The sequence below is a fragment of the Pleurodeles waltl genome, chromosome 1_2, assembly GCF_031143425.1.
Source record: "Pleurodeles waltl isolate 20211129_DDA chromosome 1_2, aPleWal1.hap1.20221129, whole genome shotgun sequence".
NCBI classification, from domain to species: Eukaryota; Metazoa; Chordata; class Amphibia; order Caudata; family Salamandridae; genus Pleurodeles; species Pleurodeles waltl.
Genome location: NC_090437.1, coordinates 507,648,043 through 507,673,618, shown reverse-complemented (window position 1 = coordinate 507,673,618; position 25,576 = coordinate 507,648,043). Strand labels below are relative to the sequence as shown.

General features: G+C 48.4%; 1 protein-coding gene across 5 annotated transcripts in view; it reads right to left on the bottom strand.

Moving 5' to 3' along the window:
• The window catches only part of CENPE (centromere protein E), a 1,295,748-nt gene extending 1,270,459 nt beyond the window's left edge, over positions 1-25,289 (bottom strand). For all 5 annotated transcript variants that reach the window (XM_069241483.1, XM_069241500.1, XM_069241509.1 and 2 more), the window contains exons 1-2: positions 25,090-25,289; positions 5,233-5,330 (exon numbers count right to left, since the gene is read on the bottom strand). In XM_069241483.1, the coding sequence (XP_069097584.1) occupies positions 5,233-5,330; positions 25,090-25,274 (283 nt within the window). In that variant the 5' untranslated portion in view covers positions 25,275-25,289. The remainder of the gene's footprint in view (positions 1-5,232; positions 5,331-25,089) is intronic.
• Between the last annotated feature and the right edge of the window lie 287 nt (positions 25,290-25,576).

The window sequence follows — 25,576 nt, the reverse complement described above, 5'->3', positions numbered from 1 at the left end:
CTGGGTAAGGGAGAGGGCCTCCTGGGGGTCACTCCTGCACTGGAGTTCGGATCCTTCAGGTCCTGGAGGCTGCGGGTGCAGAGTCTTTACCAGGCGTCGGGATCTGAGGAATAGGCAGTCACGGTCAGGGGGAGCCTCGGGATTCCCTCTGCAGGCGTCGCTGCGGGGGCTCAGGGGAGGGGCAACTCTGGCTACTCACGGTCTCGCAGTCGCCGGGGATTCCTCCCTGAAGTGTTTGTTCTCCACAAGTCGAGCCGGGGGCGTCGGGTGCAGAGTAGCAAGTCTCACGCTTCCGGCGGGAAATGCAAGTTGTTTTAAAGTTGCTCCTTTGTTACAAAGTTGCAGTCTTGGGTGAACAGAGCAGCTGTCCTCTGGAGTTCTAGGTCCTTCTAGAGCAGGGCAGTCCTCTGAGGATTCAGAGGTTGCTGGTCCCTGGGGGAAGCGTCGCTGGAGCAGTGTCTTTAGAAGGGGGGAGGACAGGCCGGTAGAGCTGGGGCCAAAGCAGTTGGTGTCTCCGTCTTCTCTGCAGGGTTTTTCAGCTTAGCAGTCCTCTTCTTCTTAGGTTGCAGGAATCTGAGTTCCTAGGTTCTGGGGAGCCCTTAAATACTAAATTAAAGGGCGTGTTTAGGTCTGGTGGGTTAGTAGCCAATGGCTTCTAGCTCTGAGGGTGGGTACACCCTCTTTGTGCCTCCTCCCAAGGGGAGGGGGGCACATTCCCATCCCTATTGGGGGAATCCTCCATCTAAAAGTCAGAGTCACCTCAGCTCAGGACACCTTAGGGGCTGTCCTGACTGGCCAGTGACTCCTCCTTGTTTTTCTCATTATCTCCTCCGGCCTTGCCGCCAAAAGTGGGGCCGTGGCCGGAGGGGGCGGGCAACTCCACTAGCTGGAGTGCCCTGTGGTGCTGTAACAAAGGGAGTGAGCCTTTGAGGCTCACCGCCAGCTGTTACAGTTCCTGCAGGGGGAGGTGTGAAGCACCTCCACCCAGTACAGGCTTTGTTACTAGCCACAGAGTGACAAAGGCACTCTCCCCATGTGGCCAGCAACATGTCTCTAGTGTGGCAGGCTGCTAAAACCAGTCAGCCTACACGGATAGTCGGTTAAGGTTTCAGGGGCCACCTCTAAGGTGCCCTCTGGGGTGTATGTTACAATAAAATGTACACTGGCATCAGTGTGCATTTATTGTGCTGAGAAGTTTGATACCAAACTTCCCAGTTTTCAGTGTAGCCATTATGGTGCTGTGGAGTTCGCGCATGACAGACTCCCAGACCATATACTCTTATGGCTACCCTGCACTTACAATGTCTAAGGTTTTGCTTAGACACTGTAGGGGCACAGTACTCCTGCACTGGTGCCCTCACCTATGGTATAGTGCACCCTGCCTTAGGGCTGGAAGGCCTGCTAGAGGGGTAACTTATCTATACTGCACAGGCAGTGTGAGGTTGGCATGGCACCCTGAGGGGAGTGCCATGTCGACTTACTCGTTTTGTCCTCACCAGCACACACAAGCTGGCAAGCAGTGTGTCTGTGCTGAGTGAGGGGTCCCCAGGGTGGCATAAGACATGCTGCAGCCCTCAGAGACCTTCCCTGGAATCAGGGCCCTTGGTACCAGGGGTACCAGTTACAAGGGACTTACCTGGATGCCAGGGTGTGCCTATTGTGAAAACAAAAGTACAGGTTAGGGAAAGAACACTGGTGCTAGGGCCTGGTTAGCAGGCCTCAGCACACTTTCAAATCAAAACTTAGCATCGGCAAAGGCAAAAAGTCAGAGGGTAACCATGCCAAGGAGGCATTTCCTTACAATTATCTTATGCATTAGACACTATTGCTGCACTGTATAAACTGTTGCCAATGGTATTGGGGAAGTATTGCATCTGTTGGAATACCTGCAGAGAGGAGAGAAGCTCTGACCAGTTTCTGTGATGTTCACCTACAACTGTTTACAAATCTGGGAGAATCCTTTCTTGGAAACGCTCAGCAAGGAGATAAAGAACACTGCAATCTAGTATAGCAAACTATGTAGTGATGCTAGAGGAGCCCTATCTAATGCAATCAAATGCCAAGATAAAGTAAAGATTCAAGCGCCCAGGCAGGCTTATAAACTTGCTATACAGGAATCTAAGAGGGGCTGGGAAGTGGGAGGGTCTGTTACCTGCAGTCAGAAGGTGCGACTCACGGATATTTTGGATCAATGTTGCACCAGGCTGTGCAGATGGCTACCTCCAGATTGAAAAAAAATATACAAACGTCAGACTGAAGGAGCCACTTGTCTGCATTATATTCCATTCCAGAGCCCACTGAGCATTCTGACAGGATCCCTGGCAGCTTTGGAGGTGTTGATGTTTCTAAACTGGAGTCTCCAGCCAGCCTCTGTCGTTTTGCGTGACAGCCAACATGATTAACACAGAGGAAGTCACTACAGTAGTAAGTAAAATAATCCCCCATAAGGATATGGTCCCTGCGGACCTTTTAACGGACAGACCCGAGGTCTGGAGTCCATACCATGCCCTATTTTACAGTGCTTTATTGAGAGGAGCTCCCCTTCTTGGGCAGGGACTGAAATTATCCCCATCTTCAAGAGGGGAGATTGTGCACTCCCAATATATTATAGTCCAATTTGCCTTATAGATTGCTCTCAGAAACTTTGTGAGGGTCCTTTTGAAAAGACTGCAAGAATGGCTGAATGTTTTCCAGATATTAACCCCACTCCGGGCTTTTTTTAAATGGACGGCACCAGCACAATAGATCAGGTTTTTCGCCTACTGCTCAAACTAGAAGTATGTTCGCATTGGGGGAGGGTGACTTTATATTGTGTACCATAACCTTAAGTCGGCCTTCAATCTTGTATCTCAGCCCAAGGGATGGCAGATTCTGTCTGACATGGGGTTCCACATTATTTGGTAAAGAGGATCATGAGGATTCATGACAAAAAAATAAATAAAAAATTACCTGAGTCAGGTGCAGGCAGCTGGGAGAGTTAGACCCATTCCTGGTTTTGGGGGGCGGGAGGGGCATTTGGCAGGGGTTTCGAAAGGCGGGGGGGGTGTCAGACAGGGGTTTGTTCTCGCACCAACAATCTTCATGCTTTTATTAATGATCTACTGGTCTATGTGGACCACAGAGAGTTAGACGCTGTGTCTTGCAGGTACTAGGGTTCCAGCCCTGATGTTTGCAGACGATACTTTGCTTTAATCAAGGTCTACGATGAGTATTAAAAAAAAAAATCCATGACAGGATCAATCCTTTCTACGAACCCTGGGACCTAGAAATAAACATCCCTAAGATGAAGTACATGGGTTTTAACCTCTGTAAGTCCACCCATGTTAACCCCACGCTTAGAGGGTCCGCATTGGAGCGTGTCCGCACCTTTGATTATTTGAGGGTTACACTCACTGAAAACCTTGATTGTCAGATGCAGTTAGTAAGGTGAAGACTTAAGATAGATCAAACTGGAGGAGGAATACTGAAGATGAAAAAGGGCTCATATTTTCGACCTATTACCCCGGCCTACAAGTACATCACTACCAGGCACTTGGATCTGCCCTATATGGGCAGAGTTATAGGATCCGATGGATGTATATACTCTCAAAATAGATAAAAATCGCTTTCTGCACCAACTTACGGGCTTACCTTCCAGCACACCATTGATTCCTTTAAGGCTGGCCATGGCGCAAAAAAGTGTGGTGGACAAAATTAGTTTAAGACCCATTTTATACTGGAAGAGGCTATGGGCCACCCCAGAACTCCCCTCCTATCAAGCTAGCCTAGCTTGAGATACTACGATCACTGGGAGCCTATAATATTCTGTGGCTGAAGCATTTAAAGGTGACTTTGACAAATATTGGGTTATCGTGTCTCTGGGATGTCCTTGTGGAGGCCAGTGTAATTACCAAGAAGCTAATTAAGTCAGCTTTCTAGCAATTTAAGGAGGGGATTTCATAGTCAGTCAAACTAGGGTTCCCCCGGCTGACATTTTTACAGCAGAAGGCGGAGTTTAAACTCACTAGAAAAAAAAATGATTATTTCAGTTTGTCGTAATATTGGGATAAGGGCTTGTAGAGAGGCGCTAAGAATATTAAGATCTGCCACTAGCCAACGTGTGGTATTTGGGGTATCGCATTTTATGGTGGTCATGTGCAGGATCACACACAACTGCGCCTTAATTCTGCCTGCTGCTAGCTGTGACTGCTCCCCATTTACATGTGTGTTTTTAACTATATATTTGATATTGTGCATTTTTATTCCATTTATTATATTTACGTTTTAGGTCTGGTCTAACATTTTATTATGTACTTTATCTACTAATGGCATGATTACTTAATACTTTTTTTTTTTTTAAAGGAAAGAATAATAGTGTGGTTCCAGGCGTGTAGTGTCAGACAAGTGGAAGGTGGTCAACGACCGCAGTTGGGATGCAAGGTAATAGAGTTCAAAGTTGGACACCGCAAGGCCGCCTCGATCCGTTAGTTTTTGTCTTCTTTTTTTTTTTAAAAGGAAGGATGTGCTAACACGGTCACATACATGTTTAATACAAACTAAATGGATCAAAAAAAAAGAGAAAGTGATGCACATTAAATATTATGACGCTGTACACCATATACCAACGACCAGAATGTCAAGAGGAGTAAACTGCATATTCAATTTCTGTACAAGACGTCCCCTACTCATCATGAGTAGACATAATAACCAGTCGCGACTTATTTTTCAATCATTTACTACCCTAATTTCCTTTAGCAAGCTCTATTGCCACCTTTAATATTTATGGTCTAGCATATTCTACCACTTTTCGATATGGAGATGGTCTAATCCAGTCTAATGCAATACATAACCCGGCCACTGACTAAGCGTTAAAGGCAAAATGTGAGTTTGAATGTGGTATACTATCATCTGTGCCACACCTAATTGTCTTTTTAGCCAATGTTATATGTCTTGTAGTAAATCTGATAGCGACCTGGGTCCAGAAGCTAGTAAATATAGTACATTTCACAAACAAAAACAGTGCATCTGCGTCACACCTCCCACATCAATGGCAATTCAAGTTATCACATTTCTATTCAAACCGTTTTCTGAGGTATAGTATATCAAATTTATTATTTTAAACTACTGCTAGCTTAATCCTACTCACCTAAATATTTTAGGACCATTCATCAATGCTTGAATTATTATTATTATTTTTTTTATTAAACATCACCGGAACATTAATTGTACTTCTATAAACTCTTTCTTGCTTACCAAAACTGAAGGACTTTGTGCCATCTATTTGTAAAATGCTGTTTCCATCTGCCTTCCAACATAGTGACACGGAATCTGCCTGATCCTTGTTTTTTTCCCTACACAAGAAAAAAAAATGGAATGTTAAATTGAAGTCAAAATGGCAATCCCTCTCAGGGTTGGAAGAACTTAATGGCAGGTAATTCACAGTAATATAAATAGGATAGAATCCCCAACACCTTCCCCACACCCACACCTCACTGCAAAGAGAACAACTACATTTAATCTGATTGACTCTTAAAGCCCAGGGAAGACATCTAGAACTGATCATTCTTTGTGGACATTACACCCCCTCCTCTAAATACCCAAATGTACATCCATCCTCGATCCAGACTGTACTTTCCTTAAGACTGACATTCTCTCCAAGCCAAGAACATGTCTCATCCCTACTTTGTGGATTATGATGCCTATGCACAACAGTTAAGCTTCTAAAATTACTACAATGGGCAAAATAACAAGCAGGGTTGATGCTCAAATAGACAGACCATGAAAATACTGTAACCGGACCCCACCCATGACCACATTCCAAAGCTTTAATTCTGCTTTGACTCTTGCAGATCAATAATATCAGGTATTCTCAAATAGCAGAAAACCAAGCTGAATATTATCTTTAGGGAAAGAGCAGCTGCAAATGAACTGCAGACATGTAGTGCATATGCACCCTTCAGGAGATTTCCCCCCCTTCTCCCCAATCAATCAGTTTTAGTACAGTTCAGTCAGGAGCTATAAGCTGTTCCTTAATGTCGTTAGAATGCTTTACCCAGTACTATCACACTGCCTAAAAGCAGCAATAAAGTAAAAAAAAAACGGCTTGTTGTGATGAGACTGTCCCCTCCATGGTTGTGCCTGCATGCACCTTTACCCTGAGATAACTAACTGCAAGTCTCTATTGTATGTGGATATCTTTATGAAATGAGAAACTGAGTGAGCGCACCAGGACCCAAGTTTAGGGAATAGTACTAAAGACCCAGAGCAATGATTAGTGGTTTGGATTGGCCCTCCTATCATCCCTTTCTTGGATATTGGACTACTGTCCATATCTAAACTTGGCAGCAGTGACCTAATATTTTGGAATCCGATGGAGAGCAGCCCTTTTTCCCCTCCAGTCTGAGGGACCTATAAGCCTCACCCCAAAGGTTCTACCCAAGTTATACAGAAGGATCATTTAACTATACACCCTTGAGTATGATTAGTAAGGGTGTTTAAGAAATTGGCTTATTAGTTGAGTGGGTGAGAGCCCCACTTAAACACAATCCTTGTAAGGATCAACCACAAAAGTCACCAAATTAATCTGTGCTTAACCCTCTGGTAGCTTGGCACAAAAGCAGCGTGGATTAACTTAGCGGCAATGTGTAAAAAATATGACTGCATTACTTCAAACAGTAATGAAGTGGATTTTTTTTTTTTTTTTTTTTTTTTTTTTTTTAAACACACCACTCAAGGGAAATCCCAAACCAATTTAAAAAAAAAAAAAAAAAAAAAATTAATAAAGTGACACCAAAACGACAAATCAAATCCTTACAACTGGAGGTATGAATTTTTAAAGTTTCGGGTAAAAATGGCATCAAGAAGCACAAAGTATCTTATCATACTGGACCAGGTCAAAATCACAAGCTCAGGCCAACCAAGGTAGAGCAAGTGTTGGATATAGGAACCAGGCTAATGCATGAAACCTTCCTTGGCAGAGAACACAAGGAGGTCGATGTCTGGGAAAGGAGCAGTCGTCATTGGAGCTCTGCGTTGCTGGTTGGCACAAACAGCAGGTCGCTATTTGAACTTTGTGTTATCAGGAGACACTGTGCCTGTTGCCAATGTGAGGAGCCCCAAACATCTGGATTTTCAACTGGAGTGAGCATGTCGATGAGGACACTCTCCAGCATAGACTATCAGCAGGACAGAGGCAGGTCTAGGTGGTCGTGGGCAGTTGGAGAGAGGCCTCTGGAAGCCTATGTTCCTGTAGCTCAAACTGGAGGTCAGCCAACAGACTCAGTCATTTCTGGGAGTCCTGGGTTTAAGGTAAACAGATGCAGTCTTCCTTCTTCAGAAAGCACTGCAGTCCTTCTTCGTACTCTTTCACAGGTCCAGAAGGGGTGCAAGCAAAGCATTCTGGGGGTAACATGCCAAGGATGTCAAGTCTAACAATGTATTGGTTAATTGGTGGATGGTGGGGTAAGCTGGTGAAAGGTGCAGACAGTACTGCATATCTGTCAGCAAAATCCATTTTGGATTGCCACTAACTTCCAAGACTGGCATCTGTGAAGTAACACTATAAATTTCAGGAGGGGGGAGTTGAGGCTCCCTAAAGAAGAAGAGAGCATTTAGGCACTCACAAGAGTTTGAAGAGAGTGGTTGGAAAGATGAAAACAGCAGTCTCTTCTGTAGGACTGAGTGAGCTTTATTGTTCTGCAAGATATGCATCTCCCAAAAGGCTGATCATTGTCAAATGTGAGGGTGTCAATCTACAAAAACAGAGTCCAACACACAGAAACAACCTGGGAAGTAGAGGCAAAAGGTTAGGGGAGACCATGCCAAGTCTAACACGTCTCCTTCCCCCCCCCCCATACCCACAGCTGAAAGTGGGGAGCAACTGCCCAACTTCATAAGAGTTCTCATCACTAAGGCGGAAGAATCTGGACAGACCATCAGCATTGACGTGATCGATGCCACGGCGGTGTGCCACCGTAAAGTCCATTCCCTGTAGGGAATTGGACCACCTCAACAATTTTGGATTCTCACCCCTCATCTGCATTAACCGTCTGAGGGGCCTGTGTTCTGTCTGAACCTGGAAGGGAGTCCCAAACAAGTACGGTCTTGGCTTCTTCAGTGCCCAGACCACAGCAAAAGCTTCACACTCTATTACACTCCACCTACGTTCCCTGGGAAGTAACCTCCTGCCAATGAAGGCTAAAGGTTGTTCTAGGAGCTCTTCATTAAACTATGAGAATACTGCTCCAATACCATGCTCGGAGGCGTTTGAACAACAAATTCCTTGCACATGCCAGCATTCAGGGCATAAAAAGCTGTTTGGCAAGACTCAGTTCAGATCACATTGCTGGGCTGCTTTCTGGAAGTTAACTCAGTCAAGGGAGCAACAATTGTGCCATACCCCTTGACAAATCTGCTATAGTATCCAGGCTCTCACCTCGGTCTGGGTCTTGGGAGGCTCCCAAGCCAGAAGGGTTTCAATTTTTGGCTGTAGGGGTGCCACCTGGCCACTCCCCACCTGGTGTCCCAGGTACACCACAGAACCCTGCCCTATTTGGCACTTGCTTGCCTTATTAGTGAGGCCTGCCTTCTGCAGGGTCTCCAAAACTCTGCGGAGGTGTTGCAAGTGTTTCTCCCATGAGGAACTAAAGACAGCAACGTTATCCAGGTAGGCAGCACTGAAATCAGCCAGTTCAGCCAACACCTGGTTGACCACCCTCTAAAAGGTGGCAGGGACATTCTCCATTCCACAGGGCATCATCCTAAACTGGTAGTGCCCATCTGGTGTGGAGAACGCAGACCTCTCCCTAGCCCCCTCAGTCAGGGCAATCTGCCAGTACCCATAGGTAAGATCAAACATACTTAGGTACTTGGCAGCTCCCAACCGGTCACTGAGTTCATCAGCTCAGGGGATGGGGTGCGCATCAGTCTTAGTGACCACATTGAGTCCCCGGTAATCCACACAGAACCCGAGTTCTGGAGTAGCACCAGGAGCAGCAGGCTTTGGGACCAACACCCCAGGGCTGGCCCAAGGGCTGTTGGAAAACTCAATCACCCCCCAATGCTAACATTTTAGAGACTTCATCTTCAAATTTTAGGCTCTACTCTGTCAATCACTCTGTAAATTTTGTGTTTAACAGGAGGACTGTCCCAATAGTCCACATCATGTGTACACAAGTGTGTGACCCCTAGGATCCAGGAGAACAGCGAGGCTAACTGGCCCAACACCTCGCGACAGTCCCTCTGCTGCTTTGGGGTCAGGGAGGGGAAAGAGGATCACTCCCTTCACAGACCCATCTTTTTCTCCAGCAGACAGGAAGAGTCTCACTCTCTTCCTCCAACTTATCTATTGCTAGGAGCATAGACAATTCAGTCCGCACACATTCAGTGTGGCTTGAGCCGGTTCACATGCAAGACTCTTAACAGGTTGGTGGCTTCACTCTTGAGCGCCACCACCTCAAATGGCCAAGTCCACTTGTCCTTGAACTCCCTAAGCTCCACTGGCGTCATCACCCACACTTTCTGACCAGGTTGAAAGTCAGCCAGAGTGGTATTCCAGTCATACCCGCATTTCATGTCTTCCTGGCTTGCTTTTAGGTTCTCCTGTGCGAGACTCCTCAAGCATGCAGTCTGGTTTCTTAGAGCCAGCATGTAACTGAATACATCTTGGTGGGGTGGGTGGTTAACTAGGTGGTTTCTCCAAAGCTTCCTGTACAAAACTCAAAAGGTCCCCTCACAGGGTGGCCATACAACAGCCCAAAAGGACTAAAGCCAAGCCCGTTTTGAGGTACCTCCCTGTAAGTGAACAGAAGGCATGGCAAGAGGGCGTCCCACTTACACCTCAAGGGCTCTGACGGAGACAAAGTCATGCCTTTCAAGGTGAGGTTGAATCTCTCAACCAGACAATTGCTTTGAGGGTGGTAAGATGTGGTGAACACACCTCTTCCACATGGTCTTTAAGTTGATATGGAGTTGGTACTTCTATCAGACAACACCTCCTTGGGAAAGCCCATGGTGGTAAAAGCCCCTATCAATGCACGGCCCACCACAGGGGCAGTGATCGAGCTCAAAGGAATGGCTTCCGGTTACCAGGTGGCATGGTCAACCAAGTCAGTATAAACCTGTTTCCCATGGCTGTCCTGGGATCCAGAGGCCCCACAATGTTGATACCAATCCTTGCCAATGGGGTACTAACCACAGGGAAAGGTTGTAGGGTGGCCTTGCATTTCCCTCCGCCCACCTTGCCACCTGCCTGACAAGTTGGGCAAGACTTACAATGAGCATCCGAGTGCCTGCGCATTAGGGACCAGTAAAAGGGGATGACAAGCCGTTCAAAAGGTCTTGTCCTGCCCCAAATGTCCTTTTCAAAGGGTTCCCAAGGAAACCCATTGGGAAAAAGGGAGGGTGGATGGTGTCTCCACCCGTGGATACCCAGAAGACCCGAGTCCCTACACCAGGAAGCCCAGGTGCATAGAGGTGAAGTTGTGTTGGAACCGGACATTGAAGCCAATGAAGACCTCAGTAGTACAGCGGCTGTTGTGACCTGTGGACGAGGTCGGTGGAACCCAGGCGTGGATTCCTGAAGAAGCAGACCTAAGGAAAAAGGGAACAGAGTCCAGACCACTCAGAGGTGCCCAGGCGGTGCAGGGGGGCAATGCCTACCCTTCCAGAAGATAGTTCCCTGTTAGACTGTGGACGAAGAAGTGCAGCTGTGGAGTCTAGGCGATGTAGGAAGACCCCTGGAGTTGTCTACGAGCTGTCCTCCGCTGGTCATTGGATTGCAGAGGTGCCAGAGGGCCCACCAACAAGCCACAGCAAATGCAGGGAACTGTTGCATAATGTTTACAGTATTCATGGGGATCAGCAAGGTCAAGGTGAATGCAGCTGTGGAGTCTAGGCGATGTAGGAAGACCCCTGGAGTTGTCTACGAGCTGTCCTCCGCTGGTCATTGGATTGCAGAGGTGCCAGAGGGCCCACCAACAAGCCACAGCAAATGCAGGGAACTGTTGCATAATGTTTACAGTTTTCATGGGGATCAGCAAGGTCAAGGTGACCCAAACTTTGCAGTTAGGTCAAGGCCAGCCCTCAGCAAGTAGGAGAGCCAGGAAGAATTGATAGAGCCCCCTGAAGGACCCTCTGGCAGCAGGTACAGGGAGTCCTCAAAAGCAAAGAGGTATGCCCATGTCACACGAGTTGCAGAGAGGACGTCGTTCTTGGAGCTGGAGGCCGAGGCTTCTTGGAGCAAGGTCTTCAGTCTGAAGAGCCAACAAGCCTTGGCAACAGCAAAAAGATGCAGTGCACAGGGGTTCCAGCCACGTAGCTTCAGCGAGGGACCACAGACTTCTCCGTTGCAAAGAAGACAGGTCAGACCTCTAGAGAGCCAAACAACCACCATGTGTTGTTGAGCCTTGACGAGTCAGTGGGACAGTAGGATCCACATTCATGTTAACGTTCATGTGCCTGTGGATGCAGGGGAGTGACTCCTTCACTCCAAGGTAGATTCCATCTTGCTTTCTTAAGTGCAGGCAGAGTCCCTGTGACTCTGGAGGATGCACAGCCACAAGGGTTGCAGAAGTCTTGAACTTAGAAATAAAGTTGCAGTAGGAGCCCTCCTAATAGTTTCAGTCTTGCTCTTAGATCCAGCAAAGAACAGCAGTGGTTCCGGTGTCAGAAGGAGGAGATTTGAAGAAATTTCCTTAAGTCTTAGAGAGGAATCTGTGGTCCCAGCCTATGGGGAGCCCTTAAGAAATCCAGGAAAGCGGTTGGACACTAACTGGAGTCAGGTGAGGGGAAGAGTCTAGAGACATCACCCAGCTGGACTGACCAGTCAGATGCTCCCAGGGGCCTCGTTCATCTTATTTTCAAGATGGCAGAATCAAGCGGCCACCTGGCAGAGCACTGTGCACCTCCCTAGGGGAGGAGCTGGACAGGGGGTTGGTCACTCCCCTGTCATTTGTGTGGTTTTGCGCCAGAGCTGGAGCCGGGGGCTCCTGCACTAGACTACACCTGTTTAGGCAAGGAGGGTACCAGATGTGCCCTTCGAAGCAGTCTGGCAGTGCTCAGAGGTATCCCCCCACCCCAGTGACACCTATTTCTAAAGGAGGTATGATCACACCTCCCCGATTTAAGCTCAGAAGCAGGAGGGAAGAACAATATCGGGGTCAGTAGCAGCATGGGCTGGCATGGCAAACCCTGCAAGGCTGTACAGGCAGATATGGGGTATCCCCTAGGGAACTCCCCAGAATACATGGTATCATGCAACTAGCACTGGAATCGGTGTAGTTGCATGATTCAAACATGTTTGATACCAAACATGCCTAGGTTTGGTGAAGCCATTATGTAGGTGGACATCTCGTGTTGACCAGTGTCCACTACATGCCTTAAGATGGCTTCCCCACACTTTTTTAGGGGCACCTCTGCTCATGCAGAGGTACCCTCACACTGAGAACCATGCACCCTCTGCCCTTGGGCTGAAGGGCCTACCTTAGGGGTGACTTACAGGGTCAGACTACAATGACTATGATACGAGGCTAACCTTATACCTGGGGTGAAAGGTGCATGCGCTATTTCACACAGGCTGCAATGGCAGGCCTGTGGTCACAGTTTGCATAGGCCCCCATGGGTGGCACAGTATATCCTGCAGTCCAAGGGGATCCCTGGCGTACCAGTCTCCTGGGTACTTAAGTACCATATACTAGGGACTTACATGGGTGCACCAGTACACCAATTGTGGGGTATTCGCCATCATAGTTTAGGGGAGCAAACACGGACACTGGGGTCCAGGTTAGCAGAGTCCCAGTGTACTACAGTCTAAACACTGACACAGGCAAAAAGTGGGGGTAAATATGTCAGAAAGGTGCTACTTTCCTACAGTGCTTGTCTAGTTACCCTCACAAAACTAGACTTCAATCTCAGGGGCCCACCCTAAAGCAGATGTGTTCAGCCTGCATCCCAGTGGCAAGCTGCACTGAAGAATTTGTAAACACTTTCACACAGTTAGGCACTGAACTATTGTTCATCCCTGGAACCAAGAACAATCGGTCACCAGTTGCAGTGAATTGCGCAACCTCTGCTGGAAGGTATCTGTAGGAGGCTGGCCTGGCTTATAGTGGGTACCTTGTGGTACTTACACATTGTGCCAGATCCATTTATCCCTGATTAGTAGAATAGAGGTGTTCTAGCAGCTTAGGCTGAACTAGGAGACATGCAAAGCTCCTACTATACCACTTATATCATATAGCACTATATCATAAGAAAACACAATATTCAGTTACTAAAAATAAAGGTACTTTATTTTAGTGACAGTATGCCAAAAGTATCTCAGAAGATATACTCCCTTAGGAGGTAAGTAATACACACAAATTATAAGCACACAAACCAAAATCAGGTAATTTACAGTTAGAAAAGTAATGCAAACAATGTAGAATCACAATAGAGAGAAATAGGCCTAGGGGCAACACAAACCATATACTCAGAAAGTGGAATGCGAACCACAAATGGACCCCAGGCCTAGTGTAGTGTGTAGAGGGTCGCTGGGAGTGTAAGAAAACACCAAGGGTGTCCAAGATACCCCACCCCAAGACCATGCAAAGTAGGAGTAAAGTTACCCTACTACCTCAGAAAGACAGTAAAGTCGAGATAGGTGATGCTGCAAGGAAAGCAACTGACTGCAAAACACTGAAGACGGATTCCTGGACCTGTAAAGGAAGGGGACCAAGTTCAAGAGTCACGCAAGTGTCTTTGGGGAGGGGGGGGTGGCAGGAGCCTACTAAACCCCAGATGAAGGGGGGGCGTGGCCAATACGGCGACCGGAGCGCAGCAAACACTGCAGCTCCAATCCCGGCCCTTCTAATTATCTTGTTTGCGGCGCCTCCAGTTCTACCCGAGGCAGGCGGCGACTTTCCCGCCGCCCGGGACCCCCAAGAGAAGCGGCTGCTTCAAGTTGAGCGCTGTTGCTGCCCATTGAAGTGAGTGACGATCTACATGGTGATGAGCCAGCGCCTGCGGACTGGAAGGGCACCACCCCGGGCCGAAAACCAACACCGCCTCCAACAAACTGAGGCTACGTGGGGCTTCGCATAGCATTGGCGCGTACAAACAACCGGCATGGGGACGGAGCGGGGCTCGAGGCCCACAGCTGAGGCGAGCGATCGCAACCAGAGTCCTCCCCCCAAGGCACAGCAACAACTGGGCACCGGGCCCTGCTCTGGAACGCACTCCGCCAGATGAGGAGATGCGCCGTGGCCTGCGGCCCACGCACAAGTGAAGAGCTGATCGAGGCCGGGCCCTAACCTCCCTCAAAGGGAAAGTCAACAAAAATAAAAGCAGCAACAAAACACCAGGACGCCAGGCCTCACCCGGCTGCCGATTGCAGACGGAGAGGTTGTGAGCCGCGTCGCGTAGCCTGAGTTCAGGGAGGACGCTATCACACGTGGGACACCGCAGGTGAGGAGACGCAGAGCGGGAGGCTCCCTGCCTGGCTCTGAGCGCCTACAAGGGACCGGTGATGGCCAAGATATAGCGGCCCATTGATCTTCGGCGACATGCACCGAGTCGCAGTGCAGATACGAAGCCCTGGCCCCCGCCTCAGTCAGAATGTGCAGAGCCGATAGCTGCTCCAAAAAAGCACTGCAGCAACCACCTCAAACCCCCTGGACAACATACATAAATTCTTTTGGAATATAATCGCCTCATTCTGGGTATGGTGGCAGCACAGATCCACAACCCTGTTCACTTCTTCTGTGGCCTACTAGTGCCCTGACTGGCTGTCGTGCCCGCTGTGGATTGAACCGCTGAGTCCAGGAGACCCCAATCTCGGACACACACAGCAGTTTCCACACCCATGCTGCACCAGTACCTCAGTACCAGGTTGGATGCGGCCGCCTGTGCCGCTTCATGCCGTGCGGCGTGCCCGGACCCCATTCACATCGTAGCCCGGGTGAACCGCTGAGGAACTGGGCAGGGAAACAATACGCTGCCAGAGACAAACTGCTCTGTATACCAATACCAATATCCCTGCCTCACTTCGCTGCAGATAGGCGACCGTCCCGGCCTTTACAGGACACGCAGTTAACTCTGGTGCGGCAACTCGGACCTTCGCCTGGTACTCATCGTTACACAACAGGAGCCTAACCAGTATAGCGTCACAGCTTTCTAGTAGCGTCACACATCCTACAACGCACCTAACTGGGCACACATCACCATCAACCCCACGTTGTCGCGGACATCAAATGGGCAAACTGAAAACCTCACGTGCACCCCCGGGGAACATGGAATCAAGTGCCCCCGGTTCTTCTGGGGACCACACCGCTACGCACCAGGCTCTGCAGAAGATGGAACTTACTTTACATGCCCACACAGCACGATTTGAAAAGATATTACAAGCTATCCTAGACACTAAGACCGCCAAAATAGGATCAGTTGCAGCAGACGTCAGCATACTGCGGGCAGACCAGCACGCACTGTCTGATAGGGTGGCTGAAATGGAAAAGGACACTGCAGCTCTTCCCTTCACAGTGAAGGAACTGCAATCAAAGATGAACCACCTGGCAGCTGAAGTGGGCACCCTAAAACACAGAGCTAAGGATGCAGAGGGAAGGTCACGACGCAACAACATCCGTCAAGTGGGGTTCCAGAATGTGTTGAAGGCCCCTGCACAGAACTATTTATAGAATAGCTCACGGAAACAAAACTAAAAGACAAAATTCCAAAGTTCTTCTCAACAGAACAAGCACACAGGGTCCCGGGTAGGCCCCCCCCGTCTGGTGCGCAACCTCGCCCGTTGATAGCAAGACTTCTCAACTACCGTGACAGAGACCTCATCCTGCAAATCAGGTCCTATACGCTTTAAAAATGCAGAGATTACGGCCTACCCACACTTCACTACGGAAGTGCAGAAGAAACATAGCTCTTTTTACTGGATTAAAGAACGTCTCCGTGAGTATAACATCAAGTATGCATGGATGTATCCGTGCAGACTCCACATGCAGGACGACTCCCGAGTACTCTTTTTCACAACACCAGAAGACGACTGGACCTGGTTGCACGCCAAGGGCCTGGCTGACCCGACAGACGCAAATAACCCTGTGGAAAAATGGTCCTCTCCCAAGGCAAGACGCAGGCCAACGCAAATAACAAGGCACTAAACGCACACTCGAACAGTCTCAAACGGAGCGCTCCCTCCTCCTGCAGGCTACATCTCGATTTGTCAATGCATCATCAACAAATCTGTCCAATCAAACTGATGGTGAACTAGACCAAGACACGCACACTGATTCTGCGGACTCTGTCCGGGGCCAGACTCACGTCGCACACGGCAGACAATGTATGCTAAACAATCGGGGTCTATCCATTCCAGAGCCCTGCGTCTCGCCCAACCCACAGCGGCATGGCTTGACTCAAATGGCCGCCCAAGAATTGACTGGCCGAAACAAAAGTCCTTTGTTACTTCACACTACAGCAGACCAGCCACTAAGGGTCCTGGGTGGAGGATCCTGTGGCAGGAGCAACACGGGCCGGGTATCCCGAAGACTTGGTTCCATCTACCCTATGCACCCCCGCTCCATATGGACTGTTCTTTGAAGTTGGCAACCGGCGGAACTTCAGCCGCCATGCCACAACCAAAGTTAATGTTCTATATAGTTATTGATTTTATTGTTACTCAATGGGTTTATCCTGTGCTGTTTAATAGGGCTCACGCCTACAGTAATCCACATCACATTTGTTATACTAATAATATCAGGATCAACAGTATCAGGGGCATAAGCTGGCTAACTCCGAATGGCAAAAGGCACATCACTAACATGAACGCGAGGGGGATCATGTATCACCCTCGACTAGCTAAACCCATAACACCACATGACCTCCCAAACTCAACAACATATCCCAAAATATAATGTGCTAACATGGAATATAAGAGGTATGGCATCATTGCGCAAGAGGCAACGGGTATACACGTTTCTCAGGAGACACCAGATACACCTAACCATGCTGCAAGAGACACACTTATCTAAGACCACACTGGAAAGAACACGTGTAAAATGGAAAGGACAATTACACGGAACCACATCCTCTTCATTCGCCTGGGGGTGAGGGGGGTGGAATCTGGATCGCCCCAGGTGTCCCATTTATCATGACCCATGCGCAGATTGGCCCCAATGGAAGATACGTAATACTAGAGGGTGAGCTTGACGGCTCCCCCCTAGCATTGATGGCGTTATATACCCCTAATACAAACCAACGCGACTCTCTGAGAACACTAACAACCGGAAACCTTAACGACCCAGCAGCGGATAGCATATGGGGAGGCGACTTTAACTGCGTCCTAGACATCCACATAGACCGCTCCTTTCCCCCACTCGGCACCGCTCCGTCCAATCATGCCTCACTTGACCTAGCGAATTGGGTTTCCAAAAACGGCTTGAGGGACATCTGGAGAATTGGGCATCCCACACACAGTGAATACTCCTATTACTCCTCATTGCACAGTCTACACACCAGAATAGACATGCTCTTTGCATCAGCGGCTGTAATCCAGAAAGTAAACACATCCGAGTACCTAGCCCGCACCATCTCAAACCACAGTCACTTATACGCAACTCTGGAATGGGGCCGTACACACACACGCATACCAACATGGCGACTGCAGACAGAGGCTCTCGAAGATCCCCCCCCCCCCATCCATGCATAATTGGCCAAGTGCCTGTCAAACTATTTCTCCCTGAATAAGAACACAACCTTGTCTCGCGCAACCGAATGGGACACCCACAAGGCTGTGATACGTGGTCATTGTCTCGCAGCCTCAGTGGGGGGGTAAGACAGACACTAACCAAAGAACTGGAAGTACTGGAGGCTAAACTGCGCCAAGCGGAGGTAGCGGTCTCCAGAAATGAGACTTTGAGGATCTGAATTCGCTAAGGGCCAGCCGCAGGGAGGCAGACACCAGACTTTGTTAGCAGGATTACAGACATTTCATGGCGCAAGAACACACAGAGGGAGACAGGTCAGGCAGATTATTGGCATGGTTGATTCGACAACCATCGCAATCCTCACCTATGGGTGCGATTCGATTGCACTCAGGAAACATCATCAACACTCAAGTGGAAATTAACGGGGCCTTCTTTACTGGAAACGCAGATGCACTGGAAGGCCCCATTACCATAGACGAAATAAGTCTAGCTCTGTTACAAATGGCACATAGTAAAACCCCTGGCTCAGATGGCCTGCCAGTAGAGTACTTTCATTCCTATGCAACCCACCTCCTGCAACCACTTCAAGAGGTGTTTAACGAAGCGCATAACAGGATGCAACTGCCTGATTCCATGTGCGAAGCCCTGATAGTTGTGCTCCGGAAGCCGGGCTGCAACCCCCCGATGTCAGATCCTATAGACCACTCTACCTACTAAATTCGGACTGCAAACTTCTAGGGAAAATCCCAGCAAATAGGCTGCTCCCCTATCTACCAAACTTAATACACACTGTTCAGTCTGGATTCATCCCAGGGAGAAGCACCTTCTTAGATTAATCCGCATAATGCACAAGGTCACAGAGGTAGAAGCGGTGGCCCTATCCTTAGATATAGAAAAAGCGTTTGACACGTTGAGCTGGGACTTCCTCATGCGCACACTTGGAGCGCTAGGATTCGGACACGGCTTCATCAGATGGATCAAAACACTATACTCCAAACCCACAGCTCGTGTCAAAACAGGACAAGTTATCTCCGAATCATTTCCAATAGGTAGAGGCACTAGACAAGGGTGCCCACTATCTCCCTTACTATTCGCAATAGCCATGGAACCACTAGCAATCAAGCTCCGCGGCTGTGCCCACATATGGGGCATCCCAGAATCCAATACATACCACATCATATCGCTATATGCGGAAGACGCCCTAATATATCTGTGCAATCACACCACTTCCATAGCTGGGGTCATGTCCATACTGGACAACTTTGCACTCGCCTCCGGCCTACGAATGAACTGGTCCAAGTAAAGTATTTTCCCCCTTGCTCCCATAGCAAACGATACGCACACGGCATTACCTAAATACCAACTGCCATGGTCTCACACAACCTGCAAATACTTAGGTATTCAAATTTATCACTCCATAGTCAACCTAAAAGAGGGCAATTTCGACAGAATTCTCAGATCTACCCGCTGCTCACTGACGTTCTGGAGCTCGCTCCCCGTGTCCCCTATGGGTCGGGTAGCCATAGCCAAAATGCTCATCCTCCCGAGGTTTTTATATTATTTCACCACACTCCCGATACTCCTGCCACGCTCGTTCTTTCACACGCTGCACTCCTTACTGACTGACCTGCTCTGGGGCAAAGACAGGCGCAGAGTAGCTTTATCGATAACACAATACCCACAAGATGCAGGATGATTGGGCATGCCAAATTTCGAACTATATTACGCTGCTGCTCAGCTGCAATGGCCAACCATGTGGCTCAGTGAGCCCCCTGTAGAAGAAAGCAAAGCGTTGCATGAACATACAGCACCACTGTCGATTCTAACCTCGCTATTAGCTAGCCCTCTCTGCAGACAGAAAAAGTCTATACTGTCCCCCTTGCTGTCGTTGACACAAATACCAGAAACCGAAAAACTTTCACTACACCATGATACACGTGACACAAGACTATTAAAGGCAGGAGACTGTTACTCAAGCTCCACAACACGAACTTTCGAAGAACTAGTGAAGGACGGGGTCACTCATTCTGGGGCCTTTCTGGCATACAGTGCAATCAAAAGACTACTCAACAACCTATGGGGGCTTGGCAATATTGAGCCACAAGAATCCCAACTGCTCACCGCAATCCTCACTATAGGCAACACAAAAGGCATCATAACTAAACTATATAAATTGCTCCTAGCAGAGGCTTGCTCGGACTTGACAGATGCTAAATCCCGCTGGGACGCCGTCCTCCGCTCACCATTACGTCAGAAAACTTGGGCTGCAGCACTCACTATGATCAAGAACGTATCCCATAATACTAGATTGCGATACACCCAATTCAACTACATTCATTACTCCTATCTATCTCTGCCCCGCATTAACAAAATATACCCGAACTCAAATCCAGTATGACCTAGATGCGCTACCCCAACAGCAGACTTCTATCACATGGTCTGAAGCTGCCACCCACTAAATACGGCCTGGCAACGTATTACTGATACCACAGCGGACATCGCCGCTCATACTCTTGCACCCACGCTGGAATCATGCTTACTTGGCATACGCCACCGTGGTAAAGGAGACTAACACCTTCACAAATTCATAGATCTTGCCTTCGTAGTTTACAAGCGCCTGATTGCCACGCACTGGCAGGCCCCACCACATACCGCCTGGCTCCGCAATCTACACAGTCGCTCGCAAGCAGAGGCTCAGACATTACGCCAACTACAATACAAGGGACTGATAGGGCGGTGCTGAAATCTGGGATAACTTTGTGGTAAACATAGAAGCCAGAGATGACACATACCCACCACTGAACATAACGGAATCCAGGGGTTATGCTCCCTGCCTAACCTCCACACTGCATGACCCCCTGAAGTCCTCCATATACCCAGCCCAGACACCATCACATCCACCAATAGCGCAACAATATTAAGTTAAATGAGCTTGCCCCAACAGTGACCCCCTGGAGTTAGCATATGGACTCGACCCCACCACTTTTAGTGCTGCGCGTACCCAGACTCAGCCTTAGTCCCTGTTCCACAGTTCACATATACAACAGATGTGCCACCCCCGCCCCACAGGCAAGCGTTGCCCACACCACATCAGATGCCCGCTCATATATTCTCGGAACTCAAATGGGACCTTAATCACAAGTTGTACAGTTATATGTTGCACTACAGTACGTCAAAACATAAACCGCATTTTACAAGACAACATATGCGTGTAAACAGATCATAAAATCTTTAATGGAGAAATGTACTGCTGCTTGTTTATCATGTTTAATAAACAGATTTAAAAAAAAAATAATAATCCCCGGATGAAGGTGCAAGAAGCCAAAGATTCTGCAATGACGGAAGGTGACAGGAACTTCTCCTTTGGTCAGAAGATGGCCCACGGCGTGCTGGAGGGTGCAGAGTTGTTTCCACGCAGAAAGACCGCAAACAAGTCTTTCTAGCTGCAAGAGTCGCGTTTGAGGATTTTGGGTAATGCCAGGGCCCAGGAAGGACCAGGAGGTCTCCCCTTGGAGGAGGAGACAGAGGGGGCGCTCAGCAACAGAGAGCCCTTGCAGAACCAGGCAGCACCCACAGAAGCACCTGAACAGGCACTTAGAAGATCTGAGGACAACGGTCAACTCTGAGTCACAAAAGAGGGTCCCACGACGTTGGAGTCCAACTCAGCGAGTTGGGCAATGCAGGACAGAGTGCTGGGGACCTGGGCTAGGCTGTGCACAAAGGAAGTCTTGCAAAAGTGCACAGAAACCCTAGCAGCTGCAGTTCACAGGATTACTGTCTGGCATGGGGAGGCAAGGACTTACCTCCACCAAATTTGGACAGAAGGACCACTGGACTGTCGAAGACACTTGGAACCAGCTCCTGTGTTCCAGGGACCAAGCTCGTCAGGATGAGAGGGGACCCAGAGAACTAGTGATGTGGAAAGTTTGGTGCCTGCGTTGGCAGGAGGAAGATTCAGTCGACCCACAGGAGTTTTCTTCTTGGCTTCCAGTGCAGGGTGAAGGCAGACAGCCCTCAGAGAATGCACGACCAGGAAACAGACGAGAAAGCCGGCAGGATGAGGTGCTACAATGTTGCTGGTAGTCTTCTAGCTACTTTGTTGTGATTATGCAGCATCCTGGAGCAGTCAGCGGTTGATCCTTGGCAGAAGTCGAAGAGGGAAGTGCAGAGGAACTCTGGTGAGCTCTTGCATTTTTTTATCTGCTGAGATGCCCACAGGAAAGACCCTAAATAGCCCACAGAGGAGGATCGGCTACTGAGAAACGTAAGCACCTATCAGGAGGGGTCTCTGACGTCACATGCTGGCACTGGCCACTCAGAGCTGTCCATTGTGCCCTCACACCTCTGCATCCAAGATGGCAGAGGTCGGGGACACACTGGAGGGGCTCTGGGCACCTCCCCTGGGAGGTGCTGGTTGGGAGAGTGGCCACTCCCCTTTCCTTTGTCCAGTTTTGCGCAAGCGCAGGGGGGATCCCTGAACCAGTGTAAACTGGCGTATGCAGAGAGGGCACCATCTATGCCCCTTAAAGCATTTCCAGAGGCCAGGAGAGGCTACTCCTCCAAGGCCCTTCACACCTATTTCCAAAGGGAGACGGTGTAACACCCTCTCTCAGAGGAAATCCTTTGTTCTGCCTTCCTGGGACCAGGCGGCCCAGGTCCCAGGGGGGCAGAAACCTGTCTGAGGGGTTGCCAGCAGCAGTAGCTGCAGTGGAGACCCCGGAAAGTTAGTTTGGCAGTACCCAGGCTCTGTGCTGGAGACCCGGGTATGCATGGAATTTCCCCCCCAATACCAAAATGGTATTGGGGTGACAATTCCATGATCCTAGACATGTTACATGGCCATGTTCGAAGTTACCATTGTGACGCTACATATAGGTATTGACCTATATGTAGTGCACCCGTGTAATGGTGCCCCCGCACTCACAAAGTCCGGGGAATTTGCCCTGAACAATGTGGGGGCACCTTGGCTAGTGTCAGGGTGCCCACACACTAAGTACCTTTGCACCTAACCATCACCAAGTGAGGGTTAGACATATAGGCGACTTATAAGTTACTTATGTGCAGTATAAAATGGCTGTGAAGTAACCTGGACGTTATTTCACTCAGGCTGCAGTGGCAGTCCTGTGTAAGAATTGTCTGAACTCCCTATGGGTGGCAAAAGAAGTGCTGCAGCCCATAGGGATCTCCTGGAACCCCAATACCCTGGGTACCTAGGTACCATATACAAGGGAATTATAAGGGTGTTCCAGTGTGCCAATAAGAATTGGTAAAATTAATCACTAGCCTGCAGTGACAATTTTAAAATCAGAGAGAGCATAAACACTGAGGTTCTGGTTAGCAGAGCCTCAGTGATACAGTTAGGCACCACACAGGGAACACATACAGGGCACACTTTATGAGCACTGGGGTCCTGACTAGCAGGATCCCAGTGACACATAGGCAAAAACAAACATACATACAGTAAAAATGGGGGTAACATGCCAGGCAAGATGGTACTTTTCTACAGTACCCCTGTGACCTTTGAGACTCAGTGTCATTTGAGAGGGACTTAGGAAGACTCCAGGGGCCAGCTCTGTCCACATACAGGCTCCTGTAAATTTGCTAAAGGAGCAGAGGGTAGGTTTTTGATCTTAAACACACATTCATATACATGAACATACATATACACAGTACGTGGGTTTTATTTACTTCTTAAGCTGCAATTCAAATATTTTGTGCTGTAAAAGGTGAATCATGCTGCAATGTATTGCATTGCAACAATCAACATTTGTCCCAGCACACTCAAACGGGTTCTGAAATTGCAACACAGTTATTTTCGCCTTGACATAAAACTTATAAATAAATAAATCAATAGGAAAAACACAAAAAACACTTGATTCTAAAATAATTATAGTAAAGATATTCAGCTTCATGTTGATTGAGGGAGGAGTAGGAGAAACTCTTTGGACTGTTTCCTTCTTCCAACACTATGCTACCCAGTCGCAAATCTTGTAATTACCAGGAGCCCATAAAAGTTTTGGAGAAAAGCTGCATTCCCTGGAAAACCTTGAAAATGTAACTAAGGAGCAGAGCAGGACCTGGCAGCTTCACAAATTAAGTTATTTTACTGTTACTCATTGCTGCACAGCTGGCATTTTACTCAACTGCAGTAGACCGTTTCCCCTTATTCTGCAAGGTCCATGCCCTTACGCCTCTCTTCCAACGTTTCACAGACTCTTGTAGAATAAAATTTTAACACGAAACATTCATCAGTGAGAGTAATTTTAGCTTCTATGTAATATTTGAAAGCTCTTTCCTCTTGATAGTCATAGGGACAGGTAGACTTCCAGCTATTTGTTTTTCAACATCGTAGACACTTTAGTTTGTGTTTCTTCATATTCCCAAGGTGCTTCCATCAATTAAGATTCCTGCATATTCCACTCCCAAAAAGAATGGCTTTACATCGCCCTGTTTTCTTTTGATTATCTCTATGTTTTGCTGAAATTCACTGAGGGGCTACGAGCATGGTAGATGCTTCACCCTTGTAGGTGACAATCATGGAGTTGAGGATGCTGTCCAGTCTTCACACCATTTCAGTTTTGAAGAATTCCGCCAATGGTCAAGAAGGACCAGTATTCAGTACATAACTGAATGTTTTCCCCAAGGATGCCCCTTTTTCTGCAGTTGAAAGGGGTGTTCTAAAATTTGTCAATTTCCACTCCATTTCAGAAACAAATTTATTACAGTATTCTTGCTTTCCTGTTTTGGCACTGAAGATGCCAATTAATGGGGCTAAATGATTATCTATGAGCAGAAATGCTTCACACATCCTTGTGTGTAGATATGCAAGGTGCTCTGCAAATGCTCTGGAGGGTATACATTGAAAATTATGAGGTTGAGGCCACTGGCCAAGAACTTATAACATAACTGTTTGAACTCCAATTGGTGTCCAGCACTCTGATACAGTCAGTTCAGGAAGGAGGTGAGGATCCTCTGTCCGTACTCCCTTACCCAGTTTGGATTAGTAATCCTTTTACGTGCCCTTTCCAGTTTGTTTTAGAGACACAGACTGTGCACAGTGAAGCTCCTCACAGCACGTGCATTCCCACTTTGGAGCACCTACAGCTTCAATAAGTGAAAGGGGCAAAAAAAATAGTGCCTGTTTTTCCATAAGTCCCTCTTCAACCCTCCAAACACGCCCACGCGGTGAGGGGCCGAGATTGAAAATCTACAGCGGGGCGGTGACTTAGTGGGAGATATTTGGGGAAACACGATCAGTGGGTATGCGCCCGGCGTCCTCTCCTGTTGATGCTGAGCCCCTACAGCAGTAGCAAAAGCGTGCCTAGCAGACCGCGCCAAAATCGCAGCGGGACTGAATTCTCCTCAACCCATGACAAGTACACACAGAAAGTTCCCGAGAACTCTCGGCCAGCAGCAGCGGTCTCACCTCTGGATAAGCGGGCGAACTCGTACGCACACCTTCACTGCCCCCTCCTCAGCCATGGTGGAAAATTCGCGGGTCTCCCCAAAATGTGACAAATGCAGTTCAGACTCCCCACTGCCGGCTGAGCCCGGGATCAGCTGCTCTCGCGCGTAATTTGAATCACCCTCGTTCCCGCAGTGGCGCGTCATTGCTGCGTCACCGCACGCCACGCCTCCACTGCTGAAGACGGAAGTGCACCCTCTCGCCAGCAAAAGATCCAGAATTTGCTTCTGTTTCTCGTTCCAGTATCTAAAACGCGCTTGAGCTGGCGACTGTATTTCTTTTTTTGGGTGCAGCAGCGCCCTTTATATGCTGATGTCCAGCAGTTCTTGTGCACATCACGGTTTCTAGAAATACATTTGCTTGAAGCGTACCGATTACAACCTAACATAATGCATACAGCGGAAATGCATACAGTGCAAATGTTAAATGACACTGTCTTCCACCTTCA